The sequence below is a fragment of the Etheostoma cragini genome, chromosome 1 (assembly GCF_013103735.1).
Source record: "Etheostoma cragini isolate CJK2018 chromosome 1, CSU_Ecrag_1.0, whole genome shotgun sequence".
In the NCBI taxonomy this organism is placed as follows: Eukaryota; Metazoa; Chordata; class Actinopteri; order Perciformes; family Percidae; genus Etheostoma; species Etheostoma cragini.
Window position 1 is genome coordinate 2171321 of NC_048407.1, and position 21540 is coordinate 2192860.

Consider the following 21540-nt stretch of genomic DNA (forward strand, 5'->3'; position numbering starts at 1 on the left):
TATATATAAAATCAAACAACACATTAATCAAAAATACTCAATTCCACCCCAAAAACTAATTTTGAAGTGTTTAAGAATAGAATTTCTCTTTACTGAGAATATTTACTGAACCTGATCTGAAATGATGGGAGCTAGTTTGGACCGGATCAGTCGACCCCTGATCATGACAACAGCCTTGTCTCTATCGGCCCTTCTTTGGCCCTCTCATATGACCCATAGCTCAGACGAGAGAGCGCGTTGTTCAGCAGAGAATCCCCCCTCCGCCCTCCCTGACACATCCATTCCTTCTCCACATCTCTCTAGGAGAAGAAAAATAGAAACACACAGTGATGCGAGAAATCCCCTGACACCCAGAGATTGGAATAATCTCTTCTCTTCTTTACATTTTTCGATTCCTAATACGCTGCTGCAAAAACAAATTTATGGTAATCCCCCGTCGCATATCCATTGCTGTTGTCAAATCCACATGAGGGCAGCCAAACATGCTTTTTCTCTCCGTTCTGTATTCGTAAGTATGGAAGCACAACAGCATTGTGCTCTATAATAATTACTTCAAGCACACTTTCATTCACATACTTTAGCAGCCCTATTTAGATTTGGGATTACCATATCACTACAGTGATTTGGAAGTTCACCTACAGTAATTCAACCTCTCCCTGGATCTTATGCCTAAATTCCTTAAAGTCCAAGATGAACACATGCTAATCTGGTTTGAAGTTCCCGGGATGTATGTACACATGTATAGCTCACATGTTGGACTATGGTCTTAGTCACAGTCAGACGCTTGTAGAATCAGCACATGTGAGGGGGGGCTGCATTTTATTAATGAAGCCACGCTTCTGTTGGCTTGGCAGATTATGATTACAAACTCAATGTGTTCCTCTCAACTAACCACTGGCCGCCTGCTTGTGTGGGTGTGTGTGTGTGTGTGTGTGTGTGTGTGTGTGAGAACCTGTAAAAAACGTTTGGTGCAGCTCGAACAAATGACATATAATGTTTTTATTAGTGTCTTTTAAAGGTTCCTCAGAGGATTTTGTACATCCTTTATGTGCTAAGCTAACCTGCTACTAGCTCCAGCTACATATTTAGCGTATAGACAGGAGAGTGGTATCAATCTCCTCATCTAAGAGAAAGTAAATCAGCACATTTCCCAGAACTTCACACTTCTTGAATATGATTTTGCACATTTATATATTACCAATGTGGTTCTTATGATATCGTTCGAAAACCTATGCACAACAATTAGTATGATATCATACAAAATTACCCTGTCACCAAGTCATGACATTGGCCTTTAGAGTTAAGTTTGGCTTACAAAAGGTGACTGCAAGCGGGGTAGCAATTCCCCTTAACTTTTCTCAGAACACAAACTGGGTTTTGGGACCCATCCACCCTGTCCTCCTACCTATGTGGAGCTTCACAGTCTTATACAGCTCCGGTCAATGGGTTGCATAAAGTAATAGGTGTAAAAAGAAAACGTGGAATACATACGATTTACAGTTCACTACTTTTCCTAGCTATACGTACCAACACTGATGCCTTGTCGAGGCCCTCGGCGCCTGATGCCGACACAAGTGGCACTCACATGCACTCACATGCACGAGAAGCGCAGACACACAGAGGTAGTGTAAATTCCGTCTCTGCTCAAGAAGCCATTACCCCACCATATATTGACGCAGCAAATAGTCGTTTACTGTTATAATAATTTTCTGAATATCGAGTACAGCCTCTTTATGTTTAAGTGCACGCTGCCAGTAATGGCACTTTGGAAGCTTCCAAATAGGACGAAGCTATGTGCAGTTTGGCTACAGACGCCTCTGCTAATAGGTTTCATGTGAGTGGCCCTGCTGCTGCTCTCTAAAGGTAATATGTCACAGTCCAAGTCCCCCCGCGGCCGGGCGGTCTGTCTCAGCAACATCCAGCCCCACTCCATCAAGTCGTCCCTCTGCACAGAATGGCCTCTGGGGGAGACGCCTGCACAGGAGTGTCTGAAAGTCTTTAGGTATTGCTAGGTAGAGGCTTTCATTGTGTGTACGACAAACATGTGTGGTTAAAGAAACCCTTTCCCTGCTTCCCAACTGCTCCCTGTTGTCATTTTGCCTTGACTGTCAAGAAAAGTAAAAAGACAAATGTATTCTTTCAGGAAGACCTAACTTTTGATCAATGTAGTCTTAAATCAATTAAGCCGTTATCCTAATACATGCATATTTTATCATGTGTGTATAACTGTTGCATATCTACAACTAGTCTCTCCTGATTGAAATGTATCTCAGTGTAAATCCTTTCAGGAAGACCTCACTCTTAATCAATGCTCTCTACCTAACTCAGATCAGCTGTTGGAGGTTTCCACCTTCCTGCTGAACCAATCAGAATCGCACACAAATTGCAAGGGCCAATCACAGAGTCACAACCCTGCTTTAAATCTGTTTCTCCCTTTGCTATCAACTGTTGTTTCAGGCAAAGAGTGCAACCCTCTACCCTCCACTCCACTGCCCATCAGCCTCCTTCGGTCTGGTCTTTGGGCTCCTTCGTCGCCACAACCGGTGTCGAGATTCCATCAGGGGGGTCTGGTGGTTCTTGTAGCGATGGAGTCTAATCAAAGAGTCAAAGACTTTCTACCTATAGCTGTACAATAAATCTTATTTGCATATCTGCAAATATGTCTCTCCTGATTGAAATCAAATGGGTATTTATTTTAAGGGCTCACATTCAAGCCCATATGCTGCTTCTGTTTTTGTTTTGTTTTTGTATCTGGGAGCCTCTTTGCATCTAAATGTCATAATTAATCACTGTGATTCGGGATCAGTGACATTTAGAAGTTCACCACTAACCCCATATGTTCTGGCATTAATTTAGTGTCAATTTTGATGCCTAAATATCCAAGATCATCGCTTATAATATGACACGCAAAGTGAAGGTATAATTGTAGCTTATGTAAACCTATGATTGATGGACTATGTTAGGTTTGACAACCTCGATCTCACTGACAAGAGAACACTTTACTTCTGTTCATTTCGATTTGGTTCTCTTTTGGTAAGACTCAGAAAGAGAAGATTGATGAAAATCTTTAATTTCTTGGAGGGACAAAAGACGGGAAAACTAAAACTAGAGACATGTTGTGATGGGATCACATCAGCCAGCGAACACCAAATCAGGCCAGCGGTGTAAATTTGTCGGGGGCAACGATTCCTTCACTACTTCCTACCCCATATTTTGTCACCATTCCTCAGACCACACCCATCTTTGACCCCGGACTTCATTTTGATTTTGAATTCAAACCTGTAAAACCACTTGTGACGAAGGACGACCTCTGCAGGCTGGTAAAACTGGCTGATGAAAATCAGCCAATCGGGAGCGGCACTGCGCTCTGTAACTCGCCGATGAAGACAGCTTAGGTTTCTGTTTTGGGACAGTTTGGAAGAGAGCTGACGTCGAAAGACTGTGCAGATATATAGAAAGATAAAATAATACAGTGTTGCGGAAATTATTGCTAAGTTCCTAGATTGTGTGCGTGCAACTACCAGTAAGTAAAAGTGATGTTGTTAATCGTTTTCTTAGTGTGTTTATTGCACGGCAATAATGTTGCAGCACGTTGCTGTTTTGTATCATGGCGGAGCCTCTCACAGCCCGTGTGTTTGTTTAGAACGCTGCATTTTAAGGGAGGTGCTGCATTGCAAGCCTTACATTTTCTATTGAACTCTTTCTGTTCTTAAACAATGTGTAACGTTTGTTAAGTAGAATTTCTGCAGCTTATAATTAAGTGTTAAGCTGAATTTTAGCATGTTATGTATGGTTACAGTTAAAGTACACCAAACTAAGCTTTGCAGGGATATATATACTATATATATACTATATAGTATACTAGTGTGCTTCTAAGTTTTGCATTTAGTAATAAACCCTTTATTATGCATAATAATTTAACACCTTAAGTGTGCTTGTTTATTATACCTGATAGGCATATACTCATCATTTGAACCTTATATTATCTACATTTACTGATGTATGCCTGTATTTCTGTTTCAGAACCACACACATTCAAACCCAGCTGTTATTAAAATAAACGCCTAGAAGGAACATCTTGTTTGCATTCTAATCGATGCCCCCTGGTGGCCACACCTTTTAAAGACCAGCAAGATTATACAGTCCTTATCACTCATCAAAACACCACTTGACTGCATCATGTCAGGTAAATGAGGTTTACCTTTGACCTGCTTTACAGTTTTCCAATGATAACAACCCTTTAATTCATGATCTCCAAATAAAGTTGTGACTTATATTGCAAAAGGACCAGCTATGTAATAGTGTGGGTGGTCATGGTTGTTGCTGTTAGACAATGTAGCTTTGTTCCAAGCTCACTACTAGCCTGAGATACTCATACCCTAGTCAGAATATGAGTCTGATACTGCGGACGCCATGGAGGAATCTACCCATCTCAGTTCTCCAGCGGCAGCCATCTTTGTTGTCAACAAGTTCAACCCAAGCGCTCTGGATTACGTTACTGTTGATCATCTGTTCATTATCGTACAAAGCCCGCCCTGACAATTTGATTGGCCCAAATAGCTCTGGTTGGAGCATCGCTGCTCCACAACGGATCAATTCCAGACTCAACTTCCCGATCTCAAATGTTGTGGGCAGGGCAAAAGCCGGGAATCAGAGAAATAAACGTTATTTTTGATTGTTTCACAGCATTTAAATTCAATAGCACAAATGAACACACCCACCCCTCCGCACAACCCTGTAGGAAGATGCCTTATTGTCCCACTTTGTGTGTATGCAGAGCTTTATCTTGTCGCTGCATGTGGGTCTGTGTCGGTCAAACAGACGGAGGACAAACACACAGCGCTCCGTCATTGGCTGGGGGTTACACACCAACGTGGGGCCCAAAGACAAAGGTTGACTCCCATAAACGTCCCGCAAAATGTCACAGCAAATTAATAAGAAAAAAGGAAAATACAGAGAGAGGGCAGGGTTTCTGCAGATAGAGACATTGCCACACACTTCTAGTGGGTTATAAGTAATGATTGAGAGGTATTACCATTCTATCCATTCAATGTTTTTAGAGAAATGGTGCTTAGTATACATTTTAAACCAACAATTCAATTCAATTTTCTTTACTTAAAACTGAAACCGTCTTCCTGACACTATCAGGCTCCATTTGTGAAAAATCATACATTTTCTGCAGCAGAGTGTGCACAAGTGTTTGTGCTGTGACATTTTGTTCTCTGCCTGTGCTTTGCGTACCCTGGCTGTCATTTTTCATCCTGGAAATCTTTGTTTGCTTGTGACAAAAGCAGTGTAGTTGTACCCAACACCTTTATCTGTCACCTGTAGTGTTAGCCAACACCCTCACTCTCCGTTTTCTTTCAGTCCAAGATTGGATTGATTCTCTCTCTCTCTGTCTTTTTTTCTGTTTCAGTAGAGGTATTGAAGGGCGTTGATTCCCTCGCAGTTCAGGCGAGACCAGCCGCTGTGTTGCTCGGCAAGAGGCCGAGATGTAGTCGAGCGAGAGAGAGGTCACCGATATGATTATCCCCGAGTGTCAACACAAAAGGGAGACGCAAGAAAGGTCCCCGCTGAGCTGGAAAATGAATAGCTTTGACCTCATCAAACCTGCGGAAGCATCTCCACTTGCTAATTAAGATTGAGTAGAAGAAAGTCATCGGCGTACAGGGCCGGCCATCTTAGCTGGAGCTAATCAGGCGTACTTCACTTCACTGCTCTTTGTATTATCAGAGAGAATACAAAGAGAATGCCAAAGGCAGGCATGGAAAGGGCTGATAGAATTGGCAGTGTTTTATAATCATGATAACAGCATTTTGTCAATATCACCAGTCCATCCCATCCTTTAGTCTTCAGTGTGAGCCCCACTGCGTTAGGTTGTAGTATGTGCTCATTTCATCCACATGGTAAGGCAATGATGTCCCAATAACATGCTTGTTATTCCCAATTAAACTCCCTAACATCCATCATAAACTGCCACTGTAAACCAAGCATAGGGCCATTACTGGCTACCATTAATACTGTATATTCAAGCAGATGGTGCTGGAGTTGGGACTGTGTGTGTGTTTGTGTGTGTGTGTGTGTGTGTGTGTGTGTGAGCACGGGGATGGGCAGCATAATCCGGCTCCAAATCATATCTAAATATTCCAGAGTTTGCAAAGCCAAGAATTATGATTCATGACACAGATGCACGTAGAGCACAGCCACATTCTAAAATTCATTGAGCAATTAGTTGAACAAATAACATGTGTGACATCATCGGCATGCCAGCAGCCAGAGAGAGGGAGGTCTCTCCCCTTGGTTAGGAAGGTAAAAAAACAGCGTCACCCTGCCTGTGACACCTTTTAGAAGCTTTCAGCCGGTGTCTTGCTGTCACCTCTGCAGATGTGTAGTAATCACACTTCCAGCGCCATAGAGTGCACCGCCACAGACAAGAGACACTGCCCAGCCTTATCAGAGGAAGAAACATGGATGACACCCCCCCCCAAACCCCCAAACCCCACCCCTCCTGGAGGAAGGTGTCCTCCCTACAAAGTGCTCTGTGTGAGTTGTGGGGCTATTCGAGGTTGGATCTGATTATCGGTGCCCCTCGTTGCACGCCCCCCACCCACATCGCTCCCCCTTCCAACAGGAAAAAAACTGTGTAAAAATAACAGCTCCGGAGTCAAAGCTGCAGTGAGATGACAGCCAGCGTGGAGAGGTGCCCAAGGCAGCCACCCGTCCATTCCTTCCCTCCTTTCCTTTCGCTTTCCTGAGGGTCAATCTTCAGCTGCCCTCCACGTGGCTGCAGTCCTGTTTACCTCTCTCTGAAAGCCAATTACATCGCCGTGGTGCTGTGCCAGTCCAAGCTGTTTCTATTTCACACACTGACACAAGCAGGCATGCACGTACACAGATGCAGCGCGCACACCCACACACACAACGACACAACCACCTGCAGCAGCAACTCCACCAGGCTGCGGTAGAAGGTGCGGATAATGCCTTTTGACCTGTCTGTGGAGCAATATATCGACGCGCACACAAGGAACAATTATTTACAGCTCATGCGCATCACGAGGCAAGGTAGTGAGTGCATGAAAAATGATGGTTTATTTACCATGGGGTTTATATATTGGGTTGAATGTGAGATGATTATAAACCTGTCTTCGTTATCTGACAAATGGAGAGGCCTTGCTAATGTCTGATGATTTATTCTATAACCTCGGGGGTTTAGGGCTCAATTTATGCTACTCAGTGACAGCTTGTGTAATCGTACAAGTGTTGGTAAAATAGTGATGGATGGCAGGTTCTTGTCCTCTGCACTACTTTGTTTTTTACCTACAGTATGACACTGAATGATGGCAGACTTAAGTATAGTGATGTCAGGGTTGAAAATATTTTCCAGGTCTATCTTTCTCAGAAGGCGCCTGCTTAGATCCATTCAGTTGAGTTTTTGTCATGTTCAGGGCTGCAACTAACGATTATTTTCACAAGTATGTTTCTTGAACAATCGATTAGTTGTTGGGTTTATAAAATTTAAGAAAATGTTGAAAAATGTCGATAGTGTTTCCTAAAGCCCAAAATAACATCCTCGAATGTCTTTGTTTGTCCACACCTCAAAAATATTCAGTTTACTGTCACAGAAGAGTGAAAAAAACAGAAAATTGAAACAAAATTGTGACAGAAATTCACATTCAAGCAGTGGTGGAATCTAACTTAGTACATTTACTCAAGTATTATACCAAAGTACACATTTAAGTGAGGACTACTAGCCAGTCAGGAGCGGAGCAGGATGTATGCCACGCTAGCAGCTAGGCGAGCATTATAGCGTGTATAGCGTCACAAAGTGACAGACAGGACCACATAGAGCTGTTTGGAGCAGTTTTTGAACAGTTTTTTCTGTTGGAGATGGGGGGGGGGGGACTGTGGGCTTTTTCACTTTGTAAACCTATAGCATGTACAATAAATATTTAAATATCACAATAAAGGAAAGGGGAAAAGCCCCAAAACATAATATGAGCACTTTAAATAACATTTCAATACAGATTTTCCCTTGTAACAGAGTATATTTACAGTATGGCAGTACTTTTACTTTGTTTAATGATCTGAATACTTCTTCTACCACTGCATATACAAACCTGACATCAAAGAATGTTTTCTTTTTTTTTCTTCTTTTTTTTAAAAACTCAAATTCATCTGTGCAGCTCTAGTCGTGTTATGATAATTCCCAGCATTTTACATAATGATGCTGTGTTCAGTTATCACCTAGTGGCCAAAAGTCAGATAAACGTGCACACCCCACCTGTGCTGTCCACTTTCTTCTCTGCCAACCACAGGGGATTCAAGAGAGTGCCAGACTGCCAGATGAGCACCTGCAAAGACTTCACAGTGCAAGCATCTTTTAATGTTTGTGAGTCTCTGCAGAATACCTGCAGCTGTCTCATCTGCACGCTCATGTCTTTCAAAAGTTCAGACAGTTTTGTGAAGATGGACATAAAATTGAATTCTTTTCCGCTTTTTTTCTGGGCTTCTTAATATTTAATGCAAGGATGCATTTCTCCGTCGCAAAACCTTGTAGATTCCCCTCCACACTGTGGATCCAGCCGAAGTAGGGCAGCAGATGAGTGTCAGTATTCAAACCAGATGACCACCATCTGCTATTTGTGCTGTCGCTGTTGCTGTGAAGAACAGACATGTTGCACAAAGAAAATGCGCACGCTTCTTGTTCTGTCAAAGTAAATGAACAATAAGCATTGTTTTGTTTGTGTGCTTTTCCGTCGACGAGGCTCAGGTAACCTTGGATAGACGTTTCTGAAGCAGAATGATGAACAAAGAAGAAAAAAGGCAACTTTAAAATCAAAAGAAAAACTTCAGAATTCAATTCATATCACTCAGTTGTGTCAGTTCATAGGCAAAAATGATGCATGTACAATTAACATAGAATAAAAAGGATTATAGTATAGACAAATAGATAAATGAGAAAAGAGGGAACGTAATTCAGCATGCACACAGTGTGAAGACATCACTGTGGTGAAAAAATCAAAATACGTCTTTTCATACATTAATCCGAACTTTACAGTCTGGCTATCACCAGACCAAGCTTAATCTTTTCTGGGGAGTCTGCTCTGTGTTTTTTACTGCACATGACGTCGGACAAACGGTCATAGTTGAAATGACTCTGTACGCAGTTGGATAGTCCTTTAACCAATCAGAGCAACGATCTGAGTGACGTAGTAGCGACAGCGGCATCAGCGGGTTGCTTCGCTTCGGTGGCCGCCATGTTGAATGGAAAACCAACCAAGAAGCTGCTTGACCTCTTCTCTGTAGTGATAAACCTGCCAATCGCGCGCTAGGTGGATAAGCCAGTTTGTGATTGGTCCCTGAAAATTTGTCGCGTAAGCAGGATAGCTAACTGAACAAGTTTTTTGCTTGAGCTGCTGGGTGAAATCAAATCAGGGGCAGATCAGACTGGCTTTACCCAGTCTAAACTTTACCAGGATTTCAGGGAAAAGAAAAAAGAAAAGAAAAAAAGGCACTTTAATATCTGTCTGAATGATGGAAAAGAAAGAAGCAACTGTGAGTCACTGTGTGTAAACAGGTCTTGCTCTACCTAAATCAAAAGGAGAGAAAGAGCCCCGGGGTGGAGCGGAGACAACGGGCTCCATCTGGCGCCTGGGCAGCCAATGAAAAGAACCGAGATCTGTGCGAGCCAGGAAGAAGGGGGACATCATGAAAAGCTCCAATTGGAATTATCGTCCAGTTCATTGGCACCGGCTGCGAGGAGGCTAACGAGGCAGGTGGCTAAACAGGAAGCAAAGGTATTATCATCAGCATCAACTCTTCACGTGCTTTTTTGTATTTTCTCCTGCTGGTGTTGTTTAACGCTCCAAAGGAAAAGAAGAGAGGAAACAGGGTATCTGGTAAACAATTAGGACTCCTGTGCAGTGCTCGGGCTTGTTCGCTCCTTAAAAATGACTACCCTGTAGCTACTTCTTCCCATGGGGAGACAGAGTGTAGTGTGTGCTCCGTGCGCTACGCTACTGAAGCATTATGGGAGAGGAAATGATGGTAAGCAGAGAGCCATCTGCTTTGCCACTTGCCACGTCTGCCCGTGCCAAAAATACCTTCTCCCCTCTCTTTCTCAGGTGGGGACCGGAGTGAATTCACACAGCCTGTACTGTAGACACACACACGTACGCACTAAAAGACCCTCTGACTCCAAATTGCCAGATGTGTAGTCACAGAATGTAGCTGTGGAGGAGAATCCCCTTTTTTTACACCCTAAAGTTCCCCACATGGTTCACACGTGTGGCACATTTTCTAATGCATCATTCAGGGCTGGGAAAAAAATTGATCCACGTATGAATCGTGATCATTTTTTTGTGTGACAATTTGAACAAATCAATTCTTTTCCCCTGAAGTGTTTTTTTTTTTTTTTAACCAATGATTCCCCTAAATAGTTTTTGTTGATTATGTTACAGACGGCGACTACATCATATCCAATTCCAGCTGAACAGAGCAAAAGCAGAATATGCTGAAGACCATGTTATGTTCTTTACAAATGAAATAAATGTCAGACTGATTGACATGTGACGTGCATTCTTCTTAGAAAATGATCAATTTTTGATACCCCTCATGATATTTACTGACTCTCAACTTTTGTTTAAGTTAAAGAAGGAAAAGAAAACCGCCATACTCAATTCTATCGAATCGCAATACTTCCAGAATCGCGATACAAATCCAATCAGCACCCATGTATAGTGAAAGAAATGAATAGGGACAAAGGCATTCGGTTCCAGCCCTAATGAATGGCGATGCTGGCCACAGATGGAAAGCTTCTCGTTGATAAGGGGGCCGAGAGACAGAAAGGAGTGACAGTTTAACCGCCAGCCTGTCTTCATTTTATCAGAGCAGGAGTGCAGCAGAGATAGGCCCCAGTGTCCTTGACAGCGGTGACACTGGAGAGATGGATGTACAGCCGGTCAAAGGAAAGTCATTTATTTCCGTTGGCCGGCTCGGTCAAGTGGATTGAAGCTGAGCCTTTTGATTTGGCTTTTACTTTGCCTTTTTTCCCCCTGCAGAGTCCACACTGCTCCTGCAATTACTGCAAACAGAGAGGGTGATGGGTCCAAGATTTGGTCCAGATAAAGGAGTCAGGACCCTATCTCTCCTGTTGACACCATTAAGCCATCACTGAGACTGTGAACGAGGGTAGGGGAGAACCGAGGGGACTGTCAGTCAAAGCTTACCACCCAGCTCTCTTTTAAAACCGTCTGCCACTGAACTCCAACCGGCCCTCTTTGTATCTGATCCCAAAACCAGCAGCGGAGGGTCGATGGACTTAGTCGTCAGGAGGCATATTCACCACTAACTGTCTTATCAAATGCAAGTAAAAGGACTGCGGAAGATTCTTGGATGAAGGTAGTAGGTGGAAAACACTTGAGGGTTATTTGTCATGCCAGGCAGGCGGCACTGACTACTAGCACTGGAATAGAAAGCTTATCATCTGACTGAGTGTGCAGAAACAACTGCAATCCAGCTGTCACACTTTGGAAATACAAACGGATGGAGGAGCGTCAATGCGGTTCATTTTGAGAGAACAGCTCAGAAGTCAAAAGATGTTTTGGGGTTTCTGTTGAAACCGTTGCAGGCTGTAGTGTAGTCACTCCAGAGCCAGTTCAACTCTAATCCGGCGTCGGTATCAGACAGCACACCTAAACCTCTTCATGGTGGGACTTATCGAACAATAACAGACACTTTACAGAGCCGTTTATAGCTGTAAGAGATGAATATTGCGTCGTGACTTCAGGGATGTTGCGGCACCTTTCAACTAGTTTTAACGCCCTAATATTTGATCTATTGCATAAATGTATGAGGAGTTGTCACTAACATTTTATTTTCACATTTTGTTGAAACGTTTGTAGAAGATTATGTCGGTAAATTGAATCACTGATTACACTTGAATTCATCTAATTCCACCTCAGGTGACAAATTAGGTTTGAAAAACAAGCTCACACAGACGTGCTACGACAGCTGTCTGAAATCAAAGCAAAACGCCCACGTCTGCTTTACACATGGAATCGAAGCTGTATAACACCTACGTTCTGTACAGGGAGTTGTCAGATTAATAGACATGGAAGTGAAATAATAATACGTTGGGAACAGTATTAGGATACATCTGTTTTTCATGTAAGCACGGACAGTGTCAACTCCTCTGTTCAAGAAAAGTATCAAAGTGTTGATGCATTTTACATTTTTGGACAAAGAGTAACATCATCAGCTCTTTAAAATGAATGTTAATTTTGTACAACATACCACGTACCGGATAAGGGTGGTGACACACTGTAGCTTTTTCTTTTTTATTGTTAAAGCTTTATTGCAAAACCTTTTGACATTAATGAACGTCCATTACATTCAAGCCATTGCCAACCAAGTTGCTACAAAGCCAATTAATACCATCAGCAGGACTCTTAAGGTGGCGGACGGGGAAAACGCCCTGCAATTTAAGAAAACACATGCAAATGGAAAAAACACAAGCAAATTAAGAAAACAACTTCATTAATTTGACGCAACGTCTGAACAGCATTTAGCAAAGGTTGCCCATGCTGGCCACCATAGACGCTCGAGTGAAGATAATGAGCTATTCTGAAGAGTCTATCATGTTTTATTTTAATCCTTGGTGTCCTCCTTGGCTACTAGCCACTGTGTGGAGGAAGGGTTGGGCCGTGTGCCAGATCACGGAAGGCTTGTATCATGTTGAAGCATCGATAGATTTGTTGTCTTTACTCATAATTCCTCATGGGGGTGACAGAAACTACACACTGCAGCTTTAAAATACATTTGTAGTCACCCTATCAACAAACTTTCATGCTCTATGGGCCCCTCTCCGCATCCACAGCTATTAATTCTAGCATCTTTTCGGGCCCTTCTCAAATGAGGGCCCTGGGTAATCAGTCCCTATTCCACCCCTGAGTCCGACACCCATGTAAACACTCACAAAAGCACTAAATGTGTATTAAACCATGGCTGGAACTAGTCCCCAAAAAGGCAATATTTCATTGCTTATTTTTACACAAATGATAAAGTATATCTGGACCTGTTTTGAAAGCCTTGTTCTTGAGGCTGAGAGTCACAGACAAGGTCGGGAAGTCAGAAAGTATTTGAGTGATGAACCAAAACAGTGAAGGCTTTGTTCTTTGCCCGCGATGTTTTGTCAGTGATAAAAACATAGAATAACCATATCCTTTAAATAGGCACGTTGCCCTGATTTGACCCCATGCAAACACACACACATACCTCTGCAGAATAACAATGCTCTAGTTTCTCTTCACAATTGCTGACTACTACAGAAAGAAAATAAAAGAGCCTAGATGTGCGTTCCAAGCTCAAACACCTTTTCATGATGAAAGCCAGAGAGTAAAAGACAGAAATCAGACCATCTAAATACCGGTGGTTGGTAAAGGAGCCAGTGCAATATGGGATAGGATGAGCCTCTCCATCTCTTGTGTAATGAAGAATGACTGAGAGGGATTGCATGGGCCAACAGCATCTGAAGACGGAGCCATTGCTATGCAGCGAGCGTCACGTTTCAGACTTAGCAAGTTGAGACCTTCAGCGCGTGAGGTTAGATTGCAAAGAGACGCGAGGAGCGCAAGGTTAAACGTCTCTCCTCTTGCTCTTTATCCCCTAAATGACAAGGCTCATTCAAACAAGCAGCTCGCATTCAAGACACTAGCAGCTACCTGGTGAAAGAATAAAAACAGACTCAAATGGCAGTCTTATGAAGACACTGGAAAGGATAAACAAAAAGAGAGACATGAAAAAGCTGGCAGTGGAAAAAAATGACATATAATTAAAGACTAAATTGTCATCGCTGTCCAAAAAAAAGAAAAAAAGAAAGCTTACTTTTTTCTTTATGTATTAAATGACAGGGGTTAAAGGAAGGCAGTTTTTGCTGAGATTTCCCTCATGGATAGTGCACGAGGGATTTGGAAAGCAATAAATGTAAAAGTCTTTTTGGTTCTCACTCTGTAATTCTTCAGCACAGTTGACATTTAGTTTGCACAGTTATAAAACTGAGCTGTCTTGGTCCTTTTGCTTTTCACACAAAATAAAAGCTGATAAGCTAACCAGACATAGGAAAATGGATTGCATTAGAGGAACTGGCGTGGATAAGTAACCAGGCTTCATACACCTGTGTGACTACACATCCCAGTGTGTATTTTGTACATGTTTTTGACATACCACCGTCCTTGAGGAGCGACAGAAGTCACTGACGTATTATAGAGAGGGATAACTAAATAAATGCTTGCTGCAGGCCTTTCTCTTCTCCACATTTCAATCCTGGGAACCAACATCATTTATTCACATTAAGAGGCTGCTTTGTAAACCACCCAAAGGGATTGCATTTAACAGTGAGTTTATTTTTTCCATAATGCATTCCCACAGCACAACAAGTGGATTTTTTTCTTTCTTTTTTTAAACTTAACTATAGCAAAGTGCACTTAAGCACAACTGAACTTGGAAAAAAAGTTTTCTTCACCAGAGACTGCAGCGTCTCTATCCATTATTAGCTAAAATATGACACTGTATTTCCTTGATTAGAAGTCCTTTACGGTAAAATGATTCCATTCATTGCAAGAGGTAGAGAAATAATTAAGGTGAAAGTCACTAAGGATTTCTTTTCTAATTGGCCATATGGACTGGAAAGAAAAGTTATTTTGTTTTCTTTTGTCTTTCAAAGCAGATGTGCAGGGTCTTAGACTTCTGGCTTTAGAGACATTGTCAACCCTCCCTTGGTGATTCCTACCATAATTACTATACCATGTTTTATGCTATTTCAGTCTATGCTAAGGTTAGAAAGTTAAGTAGCATCAGAGTGTTCCTTCCATGGCTTCCTCTAGGTGTATATACAGTATATATACCGTTCCCAACAGCTTCTCTGAAGAGACATTTACACTCTAGCTTCCCTATGCCGTCTAATAGGGCTGAATTCCACCCCATCCGAATTTAAGTAGGCCTATATACATTTAATTTGTAACAACTATCTTCATTCACAGCGGAAATGTCTGTTATTGAACAGCCATGTCGTCAAATGTTTGACACAAAAAGTAACAAACTAGTTTTGGTCTCTAAACATAACCAAACTGCAGCCATTTTACAAAGGTATTGATGTTTTACATTTAAAACTGCAACTGACGTTTAGAAATGAGGTTGTATTTCCACCACCGTTAGGGCCGCCATTTAAAAAAAAAAAACTCCTCTGGGTTGTCTTACAGGCTAGGGAACAAATAACCCATAACCTTGTATAGTTTGGAGGACTCTGTGGAAGAAGCACCCAGAATTAAAAGAGTACACCCCTACAAGTTCTATCAGATTGTGGACATCTATTTTTAAATTTTATAACCCTCTGAGACCTTTACAGACCCATAATAGTCTTTTTTCCAAAGAGTCAGAGGACATTTGAAGGGTGATAGCAGGTCAACAGAATATGTCACACAGAATTGGTGTGTCAGTTTTCTTTTTTGTCATAATTATCTTTTGATTAGGAGCGTGTATGATTGAAGAATAGGATGGTCATTTCTACATATCTTACAATACAATATGTCTTTATGAATTGTAGCGGAGTAGAAGCATTAAGTAGCATTAAAAGTCCCTCTAATTTGTACCCATATGTGGGTACAATATGGGTGTAATATGGTGTAATATTTGGGTTGGGTCAGAATAGAAATAAATAAATAGATCACAATGGTCAAAAATTCCTCGACACAGTCAGATATTTTTACATGATGAACAAAAAAAACCTAAAATAAATCACATATGCTGTATGTTTTTTTCTTAAGTATCTCAATGTTTGTAAAGTATGAATTTTGATGTTCCAGGGCCCTCATGATCTCTCTGTAATTTTACAGAGAACACCACGGCAGGACCTGAATAGAGATTAGTCCCATTTCTCGGTCTTTGATGTAGGGATCCAGAGCCAAGCCAACATTTCTAAATGACTGTCACCTGCTGTGCTGCTGTATGTCCCCCAGGGTTGCTGTGATCATTGGAAGGTTTGCTGACAGACACTTGACTAGCTCTCAATGACAGAAGCATTGCCGCTCGGGGGGAAGTTGCTCTTTTTTCATTTCTCTGTCTTTCTGGATGGATGTGAACGAGACCAGTGAGTGTCCAAACATGAATACATGAGTACACAAAGGTGCTGCTGGCCAAAGTGTCAAGCGTACACAGTATCCGAGCAGCAGTGATCACTTGCTGTGCTATAAGCTGAGCCATACAGGGAGACTTTTTACATGTGTTGGCACCTCAATTTCAACATTTAGTTTTGCCCATTTCCCTGATAAAATTATGTAAATCAAGTTGCGGTGCAAACAAGCCCCTTAAAGGTGCAAGCAAATAGCTTCTCCATTACCAATTACAACTGCAAATTGCCTCAGCTTTAAAATTAATCCACCAAGACTGGCACCTTTGCACCCTAAAGCCTCTTTAAAAATCAAGCATTCTCTGATCTTATCTGAGTTTCTGGTATGGAAAAAATCTCACTCTCACTGCCTACCTGACTTGCTGGTTACAATGCTGTGTTTTAGAAGCAAGGGTGGGGGTGGGGGTGGGGGGGTTTGACTCATTGTGGAAAGTCGTCACACTGCGTTTTCTAAGAATCTTTTCGGGTGTGTGGGTGCTGAGTGTTTGTGGATTAGACACAGCCTTTCCGCAACTACAAATCACTATTAGGCAGGCAAAATGAGAAGATTTACATAAAATTTACATATGTATGGTTATAATAGACACAAATAGGGTTTGTTTGTATTTTTATATCGGTAATATTAGACAACTTAGTGTTTGCTTTGCACAATTTTGCTGTCAAGTCACTCAAGTGAGAGGATGCGTGCTCTTCCTGCATCACTTAAGGTTGCTTAGGGAAAAATCAAAGTCCCATTTCTGATTCTATTCTTGGTCAGCAATAGCTATTCAATGTATTTCAATTCTAAAAGTAACTACTGTATCTGTGGCTGCTTTTATCTTTATGATTTCAGGGCTGGTTGACTTGGCAACACGCGGTTTCTTGTGGGTTGAAGTAATAATACTGCAGTACACTCCATAACGAGTAAACCACCTGCACTGAAAACATCACTTCACTGAAAGTGCTTGAGTATTATTAGCTAAATTTACTTTAAGCTATAGTTCATAGTTTCCTTCGCCCACATGAGGAATTCTAAGTAATGACAACAAAACTGTCTGCCCGTCCCCATGACACAAGTGTTCCGTGATCGTGCACAGCCACACAATTGCTAGTAGCCAAGGAGGACACAGAGGATTTAAAAAAAATCATAACTTCTATGCAGAAGTGGTAATTATCTTCTGAACATTGTTTGGAGCAAACAGTTGTTTGGAGCTGATCGTCTTAAAGCAACACAAGAAGTAGTGCGGTTCCACTACAGGTTGGAATACTTAGGTTAGTTTAATCTACTACAGTGCATTGTAGTTCATTGTCAAGTAAACACAATGCAATATTTCCCTTTGATTTTTAGTGTTGTAGAAGCATTAAGTAGCATCAAAAGTCACTCTAATTTGTACCAGAAGTTTCTGTGGAGTTTGACCTCTGGTAGCACTAGGGAGCAGTTTTCTGCTGCACGAGGACACATGTGGCATGGGTATGTACAGATGGTACGGGTTCCCGCCATGATGTTATATGACTTCAACAACACATGGCGGTAACACGCCAATACATGCTTCAATGTGCCAGCAAGGACGGGAAAGACGAAGACTGCACGCTAGATTTTGCAGGATTTAAAATTCTTTAAAAATGTGGCTTTGCAAATTTTTCTTGATCAAGAAAATGCACTTTATATGTCTACACAGTATATTTACATACAGTCCTTTTTCCTAGAGGGACCGGGTACATTCAAGGGGTGAAAGCAGGTCAACAGTAGTCCGTATGCCAGCCGAACTTAGCCCCGCCCACAACATATGAGTCAGGAAGTTGGGTCTGGACTTGATCCGTTGTGGAGCAGCTATGCTCGAACCAGAGCCGTTCGGACCAATTAAATTGTCAGGGTGGGCTTTATATGATGGACAGGCGACCAACAGTAACTTAATCGATTCGAACACATCAATTCTTCTATTTAGACCACAACATGTTTTGGTGAGTAACTCTGAATGGAAACCTACTTTTTTGTAGGTTTGTTTACAAGACAACACAGAACTTCTATACCTACAACATTCTATAGTCTTCCACTGCTCCTTACTGTGGGAAACACTAGCAGGATAACATGACATCAGCTCTGCTGCTGTTATGCACATGGCCAGTGATCAGGATGCAGTTTTCAGCAGCTCACAGAGCCTGGATGTAGATAAGAAGAGTGTTGTTTTTTACAGAATGTCCTTAACCATTATTCACAGAAGCTACAAAGACAAGTATATTGTTTTACATTTTTACCAAGTGCCGAGAAGTCCCGCAACAGCCGATCTAGTTTGCAATGACTGTGGGTTTTTCCACTCCTGACTGTGCATTTGCATAATGGAATTATGGGCTCAGCCATGCTATGTCTTTAGTGGTCCATTAGGCAGGCCTTTACTGGATTGTAATTAGTGGCTTCTGCCCTTCACCTTCATTAGCATGCAAATGAAAATTCTGAACGCCGAGAAATATTTGGCACATTGGGAGAAAAATGCCAAAGTGATTAACAGGCAATCCGTAGTGGAATTGTCTATTTCTATCTATCAGAGTTTCGAGCACTTGAAATGAGACATTGCAAAGTGGTCGAGTCCTTCCAGGTTGATCTGAACAAGCAGCTGTTGAAATGAATTGTAATGGCATGGACTAGTGACTGAGAGTTCATTTTGACCAAAAAGGTGTTAGACCTAATCGGAGAAAAAAAAAAAGTTCAACTTGATGTTCAGGCTGGATGCAATTTAGCCTTTTATCCTTCACTTTTATTCTATTTGAAATCCAGGCCATTTCCCTTGTATGCTTCGTCCTCACAATCTATGTTTTACCTCTCCTTTCTTCCTATGCATTCATTCACACCTTCCTATTTTTTAACCCTACCTAATAAGACATCGTACTTGAACTTCCAAACCACGCACTAGCATTTGCAATTCTAATGCACTCATTTGAATTAAACGCTGCTTACCATGAATACAATTGAACTTTCGAGACATGTCAGACAAGACTCTGCCAAAAGTAGCCCTCAACATATACACATTAATCACAGGAGGTAGCCACTGGGCGAGGGCGAGAAAAAAACACCCTTCCAGCGGCGGCATATGCCAGAGAAGGGTGAAGCCTGGGGGTCACTCTCCTTTTGTTAACCCTGTCTAATTAATAGGCGGGAGTCGACGTGGGGAGACAGGCTGGAGGCAGCGCCGCTTGCATTATTGGAACAAATTATCAGATGTACTGTATATAGCTGTAATTGATATAAATATGAAGAGGCCATCTGTGAGGAGAGATTACAGCTTATATTTTAGTCTTTCTTTTATAACCCTGAATTTACATCTCGGAATGCCAAGCAGACATTGTCAGTGCTGTCACTGTGCAGAAAAAACAACGTATAATTCACAAGATTCATGCTTCAACAAATCTGTCACAGGAAAAAATCCTGTTTGGTAGCAGCATGGAGCAGTAAATCTAAATGCTATACTGTTGTCAGAAACTCAAAGCCAGAACACAAACATGGACATCGCTTAAAAAAAAAAAGAATGAGTCATGTTAAATTGACAGCTCCCTGTACTAAAAGTGGTGCAGTTCATTGTTCATTATTATAATAAGTGCTTGTAGAATAAGGCCTTTAATGCATCAATGCGACTAAATAAATAAATAATCCATCCATCCATCTTTATGCGCTCATCCAACATCAGGTCGCGGGGGCAGCAGCTCCAGCAGGGGACCCCAAACTTTCCTTTCCCAAGCCACATTAACCAGCTCAGACTGGGGGATCCCGAGGCGTTCCCAGACCAGGCCTCCATGAGGCCTCCTTACAGATGCCCGAACCACCTCAACTGGCTCCTTTCGACGTAAAGGATCAGCGGCTCTACTCCGAGCTCCTCTTGGATGACTGAGCTTCTCACACTATCTCTAAGGGAGACCCAGCCCCCCCTCCCAAGGAAACCCATTTCCCCTGGATCTCGTTCTTTCGTCATGACCCAGCCTTCATGACCATCGGTGAGGGTAGCAACCAAAACTGACTGGTAGATCAAGAGCTTTGCCTTCTGGCTCAGCTCCCTTTTCATCACAACGATAAACTGAATGTAATACCGCCCCCGCTGCGTCAATTCTCCAACCAATCTTCATTCATATTCATAAATTATTTCTTATTCTGGATTTATAAGAAAAAAACATAAAACAGCTTTTGCACTTGGAATGTGTATGGCTTCAACAAACGTCACCACTGAGTAGTCTATAATAATAGTAATAATGAAATATTGAGTCAATAATGTATATTTAAATATCACAAATGTCCAAACCTGCTTTACACTAAATATTCATAAGTGAACCTGTGTGGCATTTATGTAATGTTTAGTCATTGCATGTATTGAGTGTTGGATTCACACGAGAACAGCTGTGCTACCTTCGCTCAAGGAACACAAAAAACAATTATTTATATATTAATTCCTGTCATAGATTGGTTTGATGCAGAAGATCTATCCCTACTAGGATGGTGAGGGAACCACCTTGAGCAGGACAGTAGTTCACCACAGAGCCTCTGCACCCACCTGCAAATATGTACAGTGTGTGCTTTTCATGCCTGCATCAATAACTTTATTTTTCTGATGTCTGATGTCTGAATAACGTGGAAGATTTCAGGCCCTTTAATTTCACAGGACAGGTTAGACATAGTCTTGCATTGCCAGACCACCGATGCAAAGAAGGGTCTGGCTAGTCCACACAGGGGTTCCATCCCGGGGTGCTCTGGTTTATTGGCAATTCTTTAAACCAATCACAATGGAGCAACAGCGCCTCATTAAAATAGTCTCAGGAAGGAACTTTTTTTTGTGGAACATGCATGTTAGAAAGTAGTTTTAGTCGTGAAACAGAAAACTTTGAATGGACAGATAGTCTAGCTAGCTGTCCAGGTTTACCCTGCAGAGATCTGAGGACCAGGTAACCATAGTCCTCAGATTGGACAGATAGTCTAGCTCGCTGTCTGGATTTACCCTGCAGAGATCTGAGGACCAGGTAACCATAGTCTTCAGATTGGACAGATAGTCTAGCTAGCTGTCTGGATTTACCCTGCAGAGATCTGAGGACCAGATAACCATAGTCCTCAGATTGGACAGATAGTCTAGCTCGCTGTCTGGATTTACCCTGCAGAGATCTGAGGACCAGGTAACCATAGTCCTCAGATTGGACAGATAGTCTAGCTCGCTGTCTCGATTTACCCTGCAGAGATCTGAGGACCAGGTAACCATAGTCCACAGATTGGACAGATAGTCTAGCTAGCTGTCTGGATTTACCCTGCAGAGATCTGAGGACCAGGTAGAGTCTTCAGAAATCCACCAGAGGTTAGAACGCCAACACAAAGACAGAGAAAGGTGACGGATATCCGTCAAAATCCC

The 21540-nt window shown here is 42.0% G+C and overlaps 1 protein-coding gene across 1 annotated transcript in view; it reads right to left on the bottom strand.

Annotated features, from left to right (window-relative positions):
• Window positions 1-161: 161 nt before the first annotated feature.
• The window catches only part of LOC117947925 (C-type mannose receptor 2-like), a 45003-nt gene continuing 23624 nt past the window's right edge, over window positions 162-21540 (bottom strand). The window contains exons 2-3 of the mRNA XM_034877300.1: window positions 1528-1559; window positions 162-299 (exon numbers count right to left, since the gene is read on the bottom strand). Of these exons, the coding sequence (XP_034733191.1) occupies window positions 162-299; window positions 1528-1559 (170 nt within the window). The remainder of the gene's footprint in view (window positions 300-1527; window positions 1560-21540) is intronic.